The sequence below is a fragment of the Anser cygnoides genome, chromosome 4, assembly GCF_040182565.1.
Source record: "Anser cygnoides isolate HZ-2024a breed goose chromosome 4, Taihu_goose_T2T_genome, whole genome shotgun sequence".
Taxonomy (NCBI): Eukaryota; Metazoa; Chordata; class Aves; order Anseriformes; family Anatidae; genus Anser; species Anser cygnoides.
The window spans coordinates 47,222,988-47,237,364 of record NC_089876.1 but is presented as its reverse complement, the minus strand read 5'-3'; the positions used below and the strand labels follow the sequence as shown (position 1 = coordinate 47,237,364).

At 39.6% G+C, this 14,377-nt stretch overlaps 1 protein-coding gene and 1 long non-coding RNA gene across 15 annotated transcripts in view; one reads left to right on the top strand and one right to left on the bottom strand.

The window, feature by feature from the left end:
* FBXW7 (F-box and WD repeat domain containing 7) overlaps window positions 1-14,377 on the top strand; it is a 167,952-nt gene that overhangs the window by 143,256 nt on the left and 10,319 nt on the right. For all 4 annotated transcript variants that reach the window (XM_048071742.2, XM_048071741.2, XM_066996737.1 and 1 more), the window contains 4 exons: window positions 4,310-4,444; window positions 8,927-9,050; window positions 10,999-11,135; window positions 12,762-12,875. In XM_048071742.2, the coding sequence (XP_047927699.1) occupies window positions 4,310-4,444; window positions 8,927-9,050; window positions 10,999-11,135; window positions 12,762-12,875 (510 nt within the window). The remainder of the gene's footprint in view (window positions 1-4,309; window positions 4,445-8,926; window positions 9,051-10,998; window positions 11,136-12,761; window positions 12,876-14,377) is intronic.
* Window positions 8,828-14,377, bottom strand: part of LOC106032252 (uncharacterized) — a 228,404-nt gene continuing 222,854 nt past the window's right edge. For 9 of the 11 annotated variants that reach the window (XR_010831504.1, XR_010831506.1, XR_010831509.1 and 6 more), the window contains 2 exons: window positions 10,740-10,890; window positions 8,828-9,024 (listed from right to left, as the gene is read on the bottom strand). This is a non-coding gene — a long non-coding RNA (uncharacterized lncRNA). The remainder of the gene's footprint in view (window positions 9,025-10,739; window positions 10,891-14,377) is intronic. The other 2 variants (XR_010831507.1, XR_010831510.1) reach the window with 2 other exon arrangements.

Sequence of the window (14,377 nt, the reverse complement as noted above, 5' to 3'; positions counted from 1 at the left end):
CTGTTTCTTTCTTTCACATAAAGAGTTGCCTAGGCTGCCATAACCAAATTACTTACCATTCTTCATGTCCTGCTCTTCCAAAGAGGCTTGTGAATGCACACATGTACGAGACCGGGTGGTCCACCTCTTACACGCAGCTGGCGGTAAAGATTGTATCATAAGCAGCATCACAGCATTTTCTACTTCATAGTGTAAGTTCAAGGTTTCGGTGTTGATTCACAGCCCCTGCACCCACAATGGGAAGGATCCATGGTGCAGCAACATGCTGCTTTTGGCCATTTTGCCATTGCCACCTTGGTTCAGAGCAGTAGTGGAGATTCAAAGCAAATCCCCCAATTTTCCCTGCTCGTTTCCCCTTGGCTTGGGTTGCAGAGCAGTGTTGGCACATACAAACTAGCCTCCTTTCGGAGGAAACTCTAGGTGAAGCCATTCTCTGGCCCACATCGGGGACGTAAGGGGCTGCACCAGCCGATGCTCCTCTGGGCAGGCTCAGGTCACATCTGGTGGGGACGCGCAGCCTGGTTCAGCTGCAGTCCTCCTCGCTGGGGGCTGCAGCACCCACTGCTCTGAGCCCCTCCGTTGTGACCAGCTGCTCGCTGCTCCAGATGCTCTTTCCTGCAGGGGATTTTGCTTATGCGCTACGTCTATCCAGACCAGGCTGACCTTTGAGATGGCAAGGTGCTCGGTGACTAACCCAGGGGCTGGGCAGCAGCAGGACCCCCGACAGCCCCTCTGCGGGTCTCTCTGGGAAACAGCACACCTCCGTTAGCAGAACGCAGCGACAGAGGACGGCACCCTAAAACTGTACCACGGCGTAACGTGTTCAAAATAGCTGTCCTTGAGATGCCTGGAACAGAAAAAGGATCTAATTGCTACAAACTGGAGTTGTGCGAACTGGAGTTAACAGGTTGGGGCTGCGTGACAGAAGAGCATAGCTCATGGTAGAGTAGAGGCACAGAAACAGAAGGAGATGATGAAGGGAGAGGAGGCAAGTCAGGCGGGAGCGATGAGGTAGAAGTCGTAGAAGCAGCGGAGATGTTTATGTTGATAGAAAGCTGTTTGGCTTGCCTGAAAAAGCAAGGAAAGAGGTTCACGCATAACAGCGAAGGGGAGAAGGAAGGAATATTTTTCGGGTAGGCAGTGCCATGGTTGCAGTAGCAGCATCCTGGATGATGAGATGGCATCAGCCAGACGAAAGGTGAAGCAAGACCTCCCTGGGGCACTGGGCAGGGACAAGGGAGACGCTTTGTCTTAGGATTTCAGATCACTGAAGGAGCTCAGCAGCAGCAGCAGCAGTCTCTGTCAGGCTCCTCAGGGCTGTGTGAAGGAACCATGGAGCTGCCTTTCCTAGGGGAACCCCTGCACGAAACAAAAGCTTTGGTTTAGTTTTTACATTAAGCTTAAGTTTTGAAGACAAGGAAAATAAATTAAACACATGCATTTTACAGATGAAGTATGTTCTTTACAAGAATCTTCAATTTGAAAGGGGATCACCTGGTAGAAGTCCCAAGGTTTTCTGGACGCTACCCCAAGTGTCTCAGGCCTCTCCGGTCATCTAAAACGTTTGAAACTTTGCAAATTGTCTGGCACCCATTTACTTTTTTTTTTTTTTTCCCTTTGATATTTGTTCACTGTTGTTTCTCATCAAAGCCACAAACTTACTTCTTCTGCTCAATGCAGTTTTGTGCAAACAGATCAAGCTTTGGGGTCCAGAAACACCAATTTCCTAGTCTTGCCTTCATTAACGGGAACGGTAGTGTTCATCTGGCAAGATTACTCACTTCATCAGAATTCTTCCTGCCAAGCGCTTCCCTCACAGACCCTTCCTGCCTGTAGCTGGGGGTCTGTTTGTTTAAGTGAGAGACTGAGGGGACAACGTCCTAGAGAAAAAAACACGTGTTAGCAGCTGATGGCTTAGAAAGAGCCTTAGGTACCTGCCCATAGCCATCCCGTAACGATGACTGGACAGGTGAAAGGGGTGCTACTTTTATTCAGTAGCATCTCTTTGCAATTCTTGTATCATCTCTGTTCTCTTCTCTGTGCAGCTCCGAATTGCATTTTAAAAATAGAAATGCAAGAGAGTTACAGATAGTGCACTGTGAAATTATTAATTAATAATGTGTTCACAACTGCCATCAATGTTTGCCACAACAATGCACAACGCTATTCGGGTTGATTTGTTTTAATTTAATGTAGCTGCTTATAGATTAAGAGTAGGCTGACCTTGGAAACTTAGAGCGTGAGGAAGTAGCACAGGTATTAGTTTTCCTTTTTTAATTCTCCTAAATTCAAATGCGGCTGACAGCTAAGATGAAAGATTCCAACCGCTTGTACCAAGCACCAGCAAAGCTTGGGGTAAGTGGAACAAACAATTGGAAAGGTGGAGAGAGAAACAGTTCTTCAGTGCCTGATAGATGGAGAACTGTTCTGGGATGCGGATGTTTCCATCGAAGGAAATTGATAATGAAAGCTATTTGTAACAATACTGCTGCAATTTATGCTGAGAGATTTGTTTCTTTTTAACACTGTGAGGTGTTGGCGACCTGAGATCTACTAACACCTGAGGTACAGAAACCCGGATCTCTTGCGGTGACGATATAATACACGCGTGGGGATGGGGAATGCTTTCCTGGCAGCTTAGGCCATGTTCCCAGTCACCAGCAGTGCGTGCAGAGGCTCAGCTCACGGGAGCTCCCTTCCTCGGCCACTTCCCCTCTGTCCCTCCGTCACGGCAGATGTCAGGCCCTCCTGTGTGCCTGCTGTGGAGCAGGAGCGTGCAGATGGGTGGCTGGGCCACTGCACTGAGTGCTTGGTGGTAGCTCCTGGCACGTGCTCCCTCCGGAGCTAAGGCAGCGCCATGCTGCTCTCACTGCTCTGCGAGCACAGGGGCACCTGAAAGCCAGGTGGGCCGGCCTTCGGGCAAATGGTACCTCTCTTGGCATTCCCAATGCTTTGAAACTTTAATCACAGAAAAATGGTGCAACACGATGATCTTTTCACAGCAAGTAGAGCAGGATATTTATCTGCTTTTCCTTCAGAAATCCCCCCTTCTCCTTACCTTGCCTTGTTGTGGTACAGAAACTTGACAGAATTGCCCATGTTGTAGTGTTGCAGAGACCCGAGTTAATGGTCAGGCTCACATCCAGAGAACAGGAATGTACAGCATAAGCAGTAAAGGTCCTTAGATACATGGCAGATTAGTAGAGATCTTAATTCTAAGGTATCTTGCCTTTTTTTAAAATATAATTTCTCTTAGCCTCTCACCATAACTGTAATATAATTTGTATGTGCTAATTTACTTGTAAATGTCACTCTAGAAGACATTGAAGAATGTGGATGTGAATTTGCTCTCAAAAACTGTGATGTCTCATTTTCTCTCCTCTCTAAGGCTTTATTCGTGCTCTAATTCTGTTGCTAAATCAGTTAGCAATGACTGTTGTGTTTTTTTTTTTCCAGTAGAAATAATTTTTTCTTTAAATTGTTCTCATGTAACAAATCTAAACTTTTTGATGAGCACAGATGAGTTTAAGACATGCTTTTCAGATGTGCAGTGTATTCAGTTTCTAATTTTTTTCCACAAATGATGCTACTAATCCGCTATGCTCTCAGACGAGTGCCTTATTAAAATCTTCAAATTTTATGATGCCCATTAGTAAAAATGTGAAGTAAGAAAATTTCCAGTCAAAATCCCCTGTTTATTCAAGTATAAATTGATACCTACAAACACACGTAGGTTTATAGCCAGGATCCTGAAATACATCATTGTCACTTAGGGACACACCACAGTAATAAGCAGGCAGTAAGCCAACGTATTTCTAGAAAAAGTTTCTTTTCTTTCCTTTCCTCTCATTCCACTGAAAATTTTTGGTCTATCAGATGAAACACTAAGGTTAAAAGTTGTCATCTCACTTGAACGTAAAACGGAGAAAGAGAGAGCGCGCGTTCTGTTGCAACCCCTTCATTGTCAGTAATATGTGCATAGATTTCATCAACTTCAAAAGAAGCTTAATTATTTTAATTATTATTATTAAATATTATTATCTATTTAATTGCTAATCTGTATGTGTGTGTATAACAAATTCTTTCTTAGCTTAAGAATCAATGTAGTAATTTGGAATATTTTGTGTTGATTAACTTCTCATTTTTGTGTAATTTACATGAGCATTTATCTTGCTGGCTTTTTATATGCTTGTATATAGGTCAGCAAAGAAACTTAACTTGTCTTTTTTTTTTTGAAAAAGCAATGGCACTTACTAATATAAACTACGCTTAATGTTTCTTTTTTTTTTATTATTTTATTTTCTTGCAGAGCTGGAGTGGACCAGAGAAATTACTTGCTTTAGATGAACTTATTGACAGTTGTGAACCAACACAAGTAAAACACATGATGCAAGTGATAGAGCCCCAGTTTCAAAGAGACTTCATTTCCTTGCTCCCAAAAGAGGTGAGAAATACAGGGTAATACAGTACTGGGCAGTGCATCATCTGCTACCTTTTAAATACTTCCATGCTAATTGTGGCGTTCATTTTTGCCAACATAATGAAGTAAACTGATGTTAAAAAGGTCCGTAAGTTGATACACTGCCATACCATAGTAACTGTCGTTTCACGTTAACATACCTTTACGTTTTGATAGGCATTTAGATACCTGGAAATATGGATGACTCCGTTAAACAAAGTCCCCATAACTTTACAAATATCTCTGTATCTTAATTGGGCTGGTGGCTGTATTTTTGTTTTGAGAACTAGTTCTTTTATATAGAATGCACACGCACATTTCCTCCAGGTGTAAGGCCTCTCTGCACATTATTCTGTAAGGATAAGCACTGTCGTTTAATACTTTAAGTAATATTTTTTTGGTTAATGTTAGTTTTGAATTTATTTTAAACAAACTAAACCTGAAAGTCTGTACTGAAAAAAACAACCAAAGTAAACCCAGAAAAGCCCTTCTTGCTAAGGATAAAGGCAAGCCCTAATTAACTAGATATCCTGCAGTAAATCCTTTACAGCAAATCTGATCATATTGTATCAGGTTAAGGAGAAGCTAAGACTTAGATTTGAGTGTGTGCTTTGCAGCATGTGTAAGTAAATGTCATCCACAGAAGAGTAATCCCTGATGTCCTCACAACTAGAACATGGGATTAGACATGAAGGATTATAAACCCAGTTTGCTACAATCGTTAAATGAATGCATTTCATTTCACTTAGAAATGATATTTCTCACCCCAACTGATTTTAGCAAATGGGAACTTGTTTTGTTGTCTGGAGTGAGGAGGCAGTGCATTTTTTTTTTTTTTTGCCAGACCTCCCTGTTGGGTTTGCCACGTGAAACTTTACCATGAGGGCTGGTATTTGGAAGTCTTCATTCACCAACACATTTAAAAGCAAGTTCTTAGTAGATGCTCTGGTGCTGGGATTTGGTTGCTATGTTTAATATGCCCTTACTTACTGTGGAGGCTGTTCTGCATCTCCATTTCTCAACATTCTTTCTGGTGTATGTTCTATTTTTGGAATACTTAGATGTACATGACCCTTCTTCCCATTTATCTACTATCATATCTTTGTGGATTAGGAAATGTCACAGCCTTCCCTTGGGTTTTGCTGGTTAGCATTTGTAAGGCTCGGAAGCAGTTTATGCAGTGAATGTTGACTTAGTACACGTGATGTAAGTATTTACAGAGCGCTCTGTGTGGTAGCCTTCATGTATGTAGGGGATGCTGGGGGAGGAGAAGGGTCTAGTAAGATCTCTGGGCTGTTGCCACGTTCATAAAGAAGCTGCCCAAGGCAGCCTTAGTTCAGAGGCAGAGGAAGAAAGACTCTATCTCGATTTTGGGAAAACAGAAGATATTTTGTCACTTCTGCACTTCCTATTAAATCAAAAATCTTAATAATTGATAGCAGTAACTCCCAGCTGAGTTAGCTTTCTTTGCCTGACTTAGTGCCAAAACTAACTCAAATACAACCAGTTATGCAGTTGCATTGTAACTAATGATCATGTTGTTATTCAGTTTTAGCAATTTCTTCACAACAAGGCTTTGCTATTTAGCTGTAAAATATTTCTTATCTCTTATTTGTTCCTTAACTCCACCGTAAGATACATGTGTTTAATTTTATTTATTTTTAGTGGTTGTTCTTGCCTCTTGAAACCAGAACTGTCAAGTGCTTAGTTTCATGAAAGGCTGGCTTGGCCATGGAAGCTGGCTTAAATCATTTTTGCTTCCTAGCCCCCAGTCACTGTCACCAAAATTAACCGAGTTAACAAAACAAAACAAAAAAAAACAAGCTAAATCCATCTCTTCTCCATTTTGAAGATCATTAACCCAGATCTCTTCTGTCCCCTGCCACTCGCGCTGGTTTCAGCAGGGGGTGATGAGTAAGTGGGGGGAAGCAAGAATAATTTGGTAGGGTCAGTAATTCTGTAAGCAGGCTTCCCTACCAAAGCCAGCATCCTGCGAACGCACGCTCTCTTGAGTTGTCACTCTGCATTAACATCTCGAGGTATCTCCCACATCGTGTTGTGGTATGCAACGCGGGGATTTTATTACCTAACCAGGACAGGAAGCACATTCGAGCAGGAGGCCGCTTCTTCCAAAATGCTTTCAGCAATAGAGAGACAGTAACTTAATACCTGAATAACCAAGAAAATGTTTGCTTTCCTCCTGAGGAAACCTGCAGTCAAACAATTAATCTGAAATAATACTTGTTTTCTTACGGAGCAATTAGAAATAATTATTGAAATTACTTGTTTGTGAAAACCAGGTCTGGAAATCAACAGATTAGGAGTGTTGTTGAAATCTGCCAAAATCTTGTTGGTGCCATGGTACGAGTGGAAGAGAAAGTGAGAGGCAGCTTATTATTGGGTATTATTAACACTGCAAAGGGGAGTAGGCCTAGGTACAGCTGAGTCAAAGGTCAATCTTTGCTACCTGAAGCCTTCTTATAACTAGGCCCATGAACAGTGACAGAGGGCCTTCATCTTCTGTGTGCTGCTAATCCTAAAGTCAACTGTGAGTTGTGTTGACCCTTGATGACTACTTAGCCAAATATGGTCTAAAATAAATGTCACCTATATGTAACCTGTTTTAAAAATCAGTTGGCTCACAGATTTTAATTAACACTACTTTAGCAAACATTCATACCTGTATAGATAGGACAAGTGATATTTAAACAAACTCTTCTGTCGGTTAAGGAACATCCAGCAAAAACGGAAAGGCTCTGTTCCATGCTTTGAGTCTTGCTGTGTGTGAGGCCATCTATCTGATGTCTGTTAGGAAACAGAGTTTCTTAAATATTTTTACATATCAGGAATTAAGTCAGAAAGTCTAAAAGGACGGGTACAGTTGCTGCTTTTGTATCAGAGAGCCTTTCAGCAAAGCCTAAATTCTGACTCCATGATTGAGTAGGGACAGAATGACTGTTCTGCAGCTATATGGCCTGGGATGCATATGGGAGCTAATGTGTAAGTTAGGGAGCAGATTCTGCAAATGTGGAGTCCTGCATGCTCGCTGTGGGCTGCAGGTGATGACTTGCAAACAAGGCGTGTAAGTGCAATCAAAATGCAAACAGTCCTGGCATACTGAATTTTTATTTCCTGCTCAGTCACTGATGGGGCTACATTACTAAAAGCAAACGTTTCTCATGTAATAAGGTCAAAAATCTTCTGAGGTCAATGGCCTATGGTTATGACTTCCTTACTGAATTTCAGTCTATGCTTCTTTAAAGGGCAGATTCTATTTATACACAACACAACTCCAGTTAAGAATTAAATACAAAAATTGTAAGCACAAAAAGATATGTCAAGCAGCCGTTAACGTGGATGATATGATTTCCCTGATAACTTTTGCATCCTAGTAGTGACAAAGACCCCACTATTTCTAAATGTAAGTAGTTGTTGTGCATCGCTTTTTATCAGCAGTGTTTTCTCTTGAGTTTTTAGCCATGGCAGCCACTTTGCTGCCTCTGATGTTTTTATTCTCAATGACTGGGGAAATACATTGTTGCTGTTCAGTAGAAAAGCTGTAGTCATCCATGATACCCTTAAGGATCTCAGTCCCTGTATTTTGGATTGTGTTTTAGATGCCTCAGTCCCTATTTAAGACTCCAACACATCTGAAGGTATTTCTGGAGATTTGGGGCTTTTATAATGGTCATTATATGGCTTAGCTCAGTCAGCTGGGGTCTGAATGCTCCCAGTAGCATTTAATGTTATCACACAGAAAAGTTCAACTTCGGTTTGTCTTATGCTGCTTACTGGGATTTCCCATAGGTTTTTTTTTGGTAACATGTTTTTTTTTGGTAACACATACTATGTGCAATAGCAAAGTTATGTATTTCAGGCCCTCTGCATCCAGGTCCATAAAACTCCCTGTAACATCATTGTATGTTTGCATTCTAATCAGAAATTGAGCAATATGTATGCTGGGCTTCTGCAGCTGCAGAGTACTTTTGAACTTGAGTACAAATAGCATTTATGTTTTCTATATTCGAGCTTCCTGCATGATGTTATTCATCACAGCATTCCTCATTTGGTCACGCAGCGTTGTGTTTTCCGGTTAAAAACTTCTGGTACATTTATTAGATAAAATATTGGAGACATGATTATTTTGGTACAGCTGGTAATGGTTCGTGGTAATATGGATGACATTTTAAAAAAGCATAATAGCCAGTGATTTCAGCTGACATCTATTCTCTTGCAAATAATATACATTTTTGATGTGATCTGTATGGATTTAGTTATCTAAGATGATTGCTATACTTTTCATGTGCCCACTGGAACAAACTGTAGCTCTGTTAAGTTTCTGAGAACATTTAATAATTTATTGTTTCAATTTTCCGTATTTCAGCCTCTGTTGTGTGATAATACTTTGAGTTACTTCCCTTTTCCTTTCAAAAGCAATTCAGAAAATATGCTCCCTTTTTTTCACAGCTGGCACTGTATGTGCTGTCATTCCTGGAACCCAGGGACCTTCTGCAGGCAGCCCAGACATGCCGTTACTGGAGGATTCTGGCTGAAGATAATCTTCTCTGGAGAGAGAAATGCAAAGAGGAGGGTAAGGCTGAGCAAAAAGATGAATGTAACAGCGTTGCTGCCATAAAAAGTGCAGTTCATTTACATAATAAGCTTAAAGTTTTACAAAGGGAATTTGGGTGATTTTAAATTTACCGCTTTGAGCTACGTGGTGCATATCTGTGTTGGAAGTAGGAAGCAGAAATAATCTGTGGACTACTAGCAATGATACTAGACTTAAGTTTGAACATCCTATTCATAAGGGTGTATACTAGGGGTATGGTTTTAAAATACTGTTATTTTCACTTTGTCAGGACTGGTTTTATTCAAAGTAGAACCAAAGCAAATACGAGCTGAGATGGAAAAACAATAGGTGCACAGTCTTGCAGTTTGTAAATAACATGCAGGAAGAACTGCAGAGGTTGGGTAGAATGGGCACTGTAATTCCATGTCAGTGGTAGGAAAATTAACGGAGAAATTTCATAGGGTAGGGAAGGAAGATGGTAACTTGGTTGCTCAGGGAAGGGGACACAGTTCCATAAGCCATGCAGATTGGACAGCTCATGACAACTCAAGATATGGTGGTTCAGCAGCAATATGAACGGACAATAAAAAGCTTCCAGGGAAACAACCTCCTATTTGAAAACAACAAAAAAAAAATGGTAAACTTTTATTTCTAAGCAGAAATACATGAACAAGGAGTCAGTTTCTGGAGGCAGAGCACATGCCTTTGACTTCAGAGCAGCGTCCTTACTGGCCATGGGCAAACACAGGTACCATCCAGTCTGCCTCAGAGTCCTGAGAGAAGAACTCGTGAGAGGTCTATGCAAGGGCTTTAAAAATGATGACAGAATGAATGTAGCTGGGTATTTTTAAAGGCTCCCTAAATTAATGAGTTGTTCTTTTGCAATGGAAATCAGGTGTCTAACCTCGTAAATCTTAAGATTCTCCTCTTACCAATTTCAGTGAAAAATGCAGTAAGAGGACAGAATGAGAAAAAAGGAAAATGTTGAGAGGCATGAGTCTGCATTTGTGAGCCTGAGAAGTAAAAAATAAATAATAAGTAAAAATATGTACAAATAAGTAAGAATATGGCTAGGCATGAGAGTACTGACAAAACAGTATTTTAGCCTGTTCAGACTTAGTGAGGAGCTCAGTAATATGAAGGCACAGTTAATTCAAGACTTGCAGATAGAAACACTAGAAAAGGGGCTAAAAGCAGGATGAAATCCACGTAGTGGCAACAGACAAGACTCAGGCTAGTAATGAGATGCAGTGGAGAGAGAAGCTGTGTAGAAAAGATGGATGGGTGAGAAAGAGAATTGGAAAAAAAACAAAAACAACTTATAATAGCAAGGATGAAACAAAGCACTACCTCCTAAGTACCAATTCAGCCAGGGCACAACTGTACATAAATTGAAGCCAGGCAAGGGCGTAGCTTTGTGAAAGAAAATAAAATAATTTAGGAGAGCACTAATATCAAGAATCACAGTGAACTTAAAGGTAACAAAGATGCATGACCAGAGAGGAGGTGCACACAAAGAAAGAATTGCCTTTCGAATGGCTTTGAAATGAGAGTATGAGCGGTTGTGGAGTTTGCTGGCTGATACTTATTTGAAAAAGGCAATATTCTGCTACATTTCCTCAATGTAAAGAAAAAGGGATCCAAAAACAAGGCAGTAGATTGCTAGGAAGGAGTGATGAACAAGAGCATTTTCAGCCACATGATTACCGTAATGATTGTGCTTGGAAGACCAGGGAAGATGTAGTATCAGGAGCAGGGTGGTGTCACTGACAAAATGCAAATACTGGCATGGAGAAGATGAGCAGAACCCTCTGGCAGGAGGTTGTTATGTCGATGCAGTATTTAATTTCAGAGTTCACTGTAAGGTTTGGGAGGGAGAGAAGTTGTTTTATTGGGGTTGGACTCATCACTCCCTCTTCCCCCCCTCCCCTTCTGTTTTTTAATTTTTTATTTTAATCCATTTTAGGGATTGATGAACCGTTACATATCAAAAGGAGGAAAGTAATAAAACCAGGCTTTATACATAGTCCATGGAAAAGCGCGTATATTAGACAACACAGAATTGATACCAACTGGCGGCGAGGAGAACTTAAATCGCCTAAGGTAAGTTTCTGAGCTGTGGACATGGTGCCATGAACAAAGCAAGGTCAGCTCCAATTATTTTTTTTTTCTTCAGACAAGCCAGACTAGCCATGCACAAAAAGCAGTGTATTTTACAAAAAGGAAATAATTTGTATTTTAGCTTACCATGTTTTTACATTAATTTCTGAGCACCCTGTTAGGAAATCAAAATGGGATGCTTCATATAACGAAATTGGTGCACTGCTGGTTTAAAAAAATCTGCAGAATTTGGTGAATGCCTATGCCAGTCTTTGTGAGGGAGATAATCCCAGAGTCTTGATTGGGAATACTTTTGTTTAAAATTAAACATACAAACATGCATATTTGTAGAGCTGGGCCATGTACCTACACAAAAACATTCCACAGCCATTCTATGACCATTTCATGCTTAGTTTAATAGATATTCTTATAAATTGAGCAACACAAGGCAGTAACTGTGTTCCATATTAAGATTTTGTTTTTTAAAATATTAACATATTTAGCAATATTGATTTCATAGTCTCATTAAGTCTTTTCCAATACAAAGATATGAAGCAATACCTACAACATTTTTAAAAATAAATTAGCAACTGTCTAATCAAACCCATATTGAACTATCAGTCAAAAACATGAAGAAAAAACATATATCCTTTTAGACAATTTCCCCGTTTTCTTGATTCCTGTACAACGAAACAGTAAGAACAAAAAAATTCCTGTGAAAACCCTATGGATATATCCTGCTGTTTATTTGGCTGTGACTTATGTACATCTCTGGCAATGGCTCTGTATTTCTTGCCTTGATACGCCACATCAAGTTATCTTGGAATTATTATTAAAATTACAGCCTCAGGCATTAGCCAAATGCCCATTTCATTTTGATGAACATCTTGAAGAGTGCTCAGATATCTTGAATAAAAGCATTCTTCATTCTGTGTGTTCTGATAACTGTTCTTTTACTGTATTGCAGTAAAATACACGGGAGTTTTTCCCAAATCAAGTATCGAAAATCCTACACCTGTGGAGTTACATTCCAATCTACATTTCCAGCACTTTAAATGCTCGCTTTTTCTTGTATTTAATTTAATTTACTGTTTATAGTTTCTGACTGTGGTGCTGCCTGGCATTTAACAGATTACAATGGTAAGGGGAAAATACACATGGGCAGCCTTGACCATAGAAATACAAATATGCAGCAAATAATACAATGCCCTGCTTTTTGTTCAAGATTGAAACGACTCTTAAAATATAAAAGTCTGAGGGAAAAAAAAATAAAAAAATAATGATTATGAATATGCAATGGAGTAACTGCAGAGGAATTAAGCAATGTCCAGCTACTAATTTATCCTACTTTTATTACTGATTTATCCTGGTACTTGTAGGAGGTTTAAAAGAACTGTGGTATGCTTGACAAGCAATGCAATATTACTTCATGGAGAAAGGAAAATACCTTCTTTGGTCTCAGCTGGCAGTAAATTAGACTTGACACACAGGATTAAGGGGCCATATTATTTTTGAAGTTACTCTACCATTTTATAATTTATGAATCAGAATAGCACTTTGTTTCCCCTGCTTATCTCTGATCGCCTGGGTTAAATCGTGAGTGTACATTTTCATGTTCTTTATTGTCAGGTGCTCAAAGGTCATGATGATCACGTCATCACATGCCTTCAGTTCTGCGGTAACCGAATAGTGAGTGGCTCTGATGACAACACATTAAAAGTGTGGTCAGCAGTTACCGGCAAGGTAAGTTGAGTATGTTGCTGAATTGCTTAGGAAAAGAGCTAGTAAGAGCCATAGGTTACCAGCTACCACAGTTTTATCAGACCACGCCCAGCGTGGTCTTCAGTTTGTCTGGCGCAAGATTCAGAAAAAATACTGGTAAACACTTAGTCATCTTTTCCTACACAGAATCTAATCTAGTTCAAAAAAGTCACCTTGATGTGAAATTACAATGCTGCTCATGTTACTGTTGGCATATATCCTTGTTCTCTTGGCAATTCTTCTATTCTTGTGGAGTCATCTGTGACATGGATTCTAAAGATTTTGGACAGATATGTTGCTTTATCTCCCCTAAAGCTTAATTTAGCCTGCTTTTACCCCTCTAGATCTCACTTGTCTTCTATCATTCTTTCTGTTGTTTCTAAGTTATTGAAATGGTGTGTTGATTTTACTGGCTCTGTTTTCAAATACAGTTTGTTTTTCGTTCTAAGCTACTATATTGCTGAGCCAGAAAAAAAAATGTAACTTGCTTTAGGTTTAAATATTTCCTATTAAATTAGATCCAGCTCAGGCAGGAATTTAATAAGCTTCAATAATTTAATTTTGGCTTAGAGAAGCAAAACAATATGTGCAATCAAAAAGACAGTACTGAACATTTCACTCATGTTAGAACATCACAGCTACTCAGCACACAGCTTTTGTTTTAAGGTGACTGTCCATGCTCTATATAGATACAGAAATGACCTCAGGGAAATAGTAGTTTTTCCTTCTAAACTGGTGTCATGTATCCTTTGTTTTGTTTTAATGATACAGTTATTTGAACACCAGGACAGCTTTTGAGGATAACATGTTTAAGATGTAAAAGGTATCCACTTACAACATTTAAGCTGAATGTGTAAAGCATTTGTCTTTGCATGCCTAGAAATTCCTCAATAGGATTGTAAATACTACTGTGGGGAAGAATAAAATTAAAAGCAATGGGCAGCTTCACCCTGCCTCTACTGACTTCCCTACAACAAGCTGTCTAATGAAGGAACCCATATTAAATTTTTCATTTTTTAATTGAAAAGGGCAGGCTAAGCTCAGGTGAAAAATACTTGCTTTCTATATATCACCCTCTCAAAAGCAAAATGTTCTTTTAAATATATAAAGTTGATCATACTAGCATGACTTATCAGTTCACGTTCAGTAATGTTTTTGACAGTAATTACAAATCCTAGTGTGACTATTTACCTCCATCCTTAAAGAGAGCTAAGTATTGTATGTGAAAGATGGAAGACTGCTGTATTAGCCCTTATGCCTACTGATACTGAAGAATTAATAACAGGAACCCTGAAGGTTGGTTTGTGCAAATGAACATGACTAAATAATCCCCTTGACAGATGTAAAGCCCAAAATAAGGGTTCTGTGTTCTTACTGCTTTAGAAGGATGATTTCTTAAAATATGAACAAATCAGTTGAAATTAAAAAAAAAAAAAATGTTTTGGAGCTGTAAAAGTGAAGAGAAGCTATGAACTGAAAAAGAT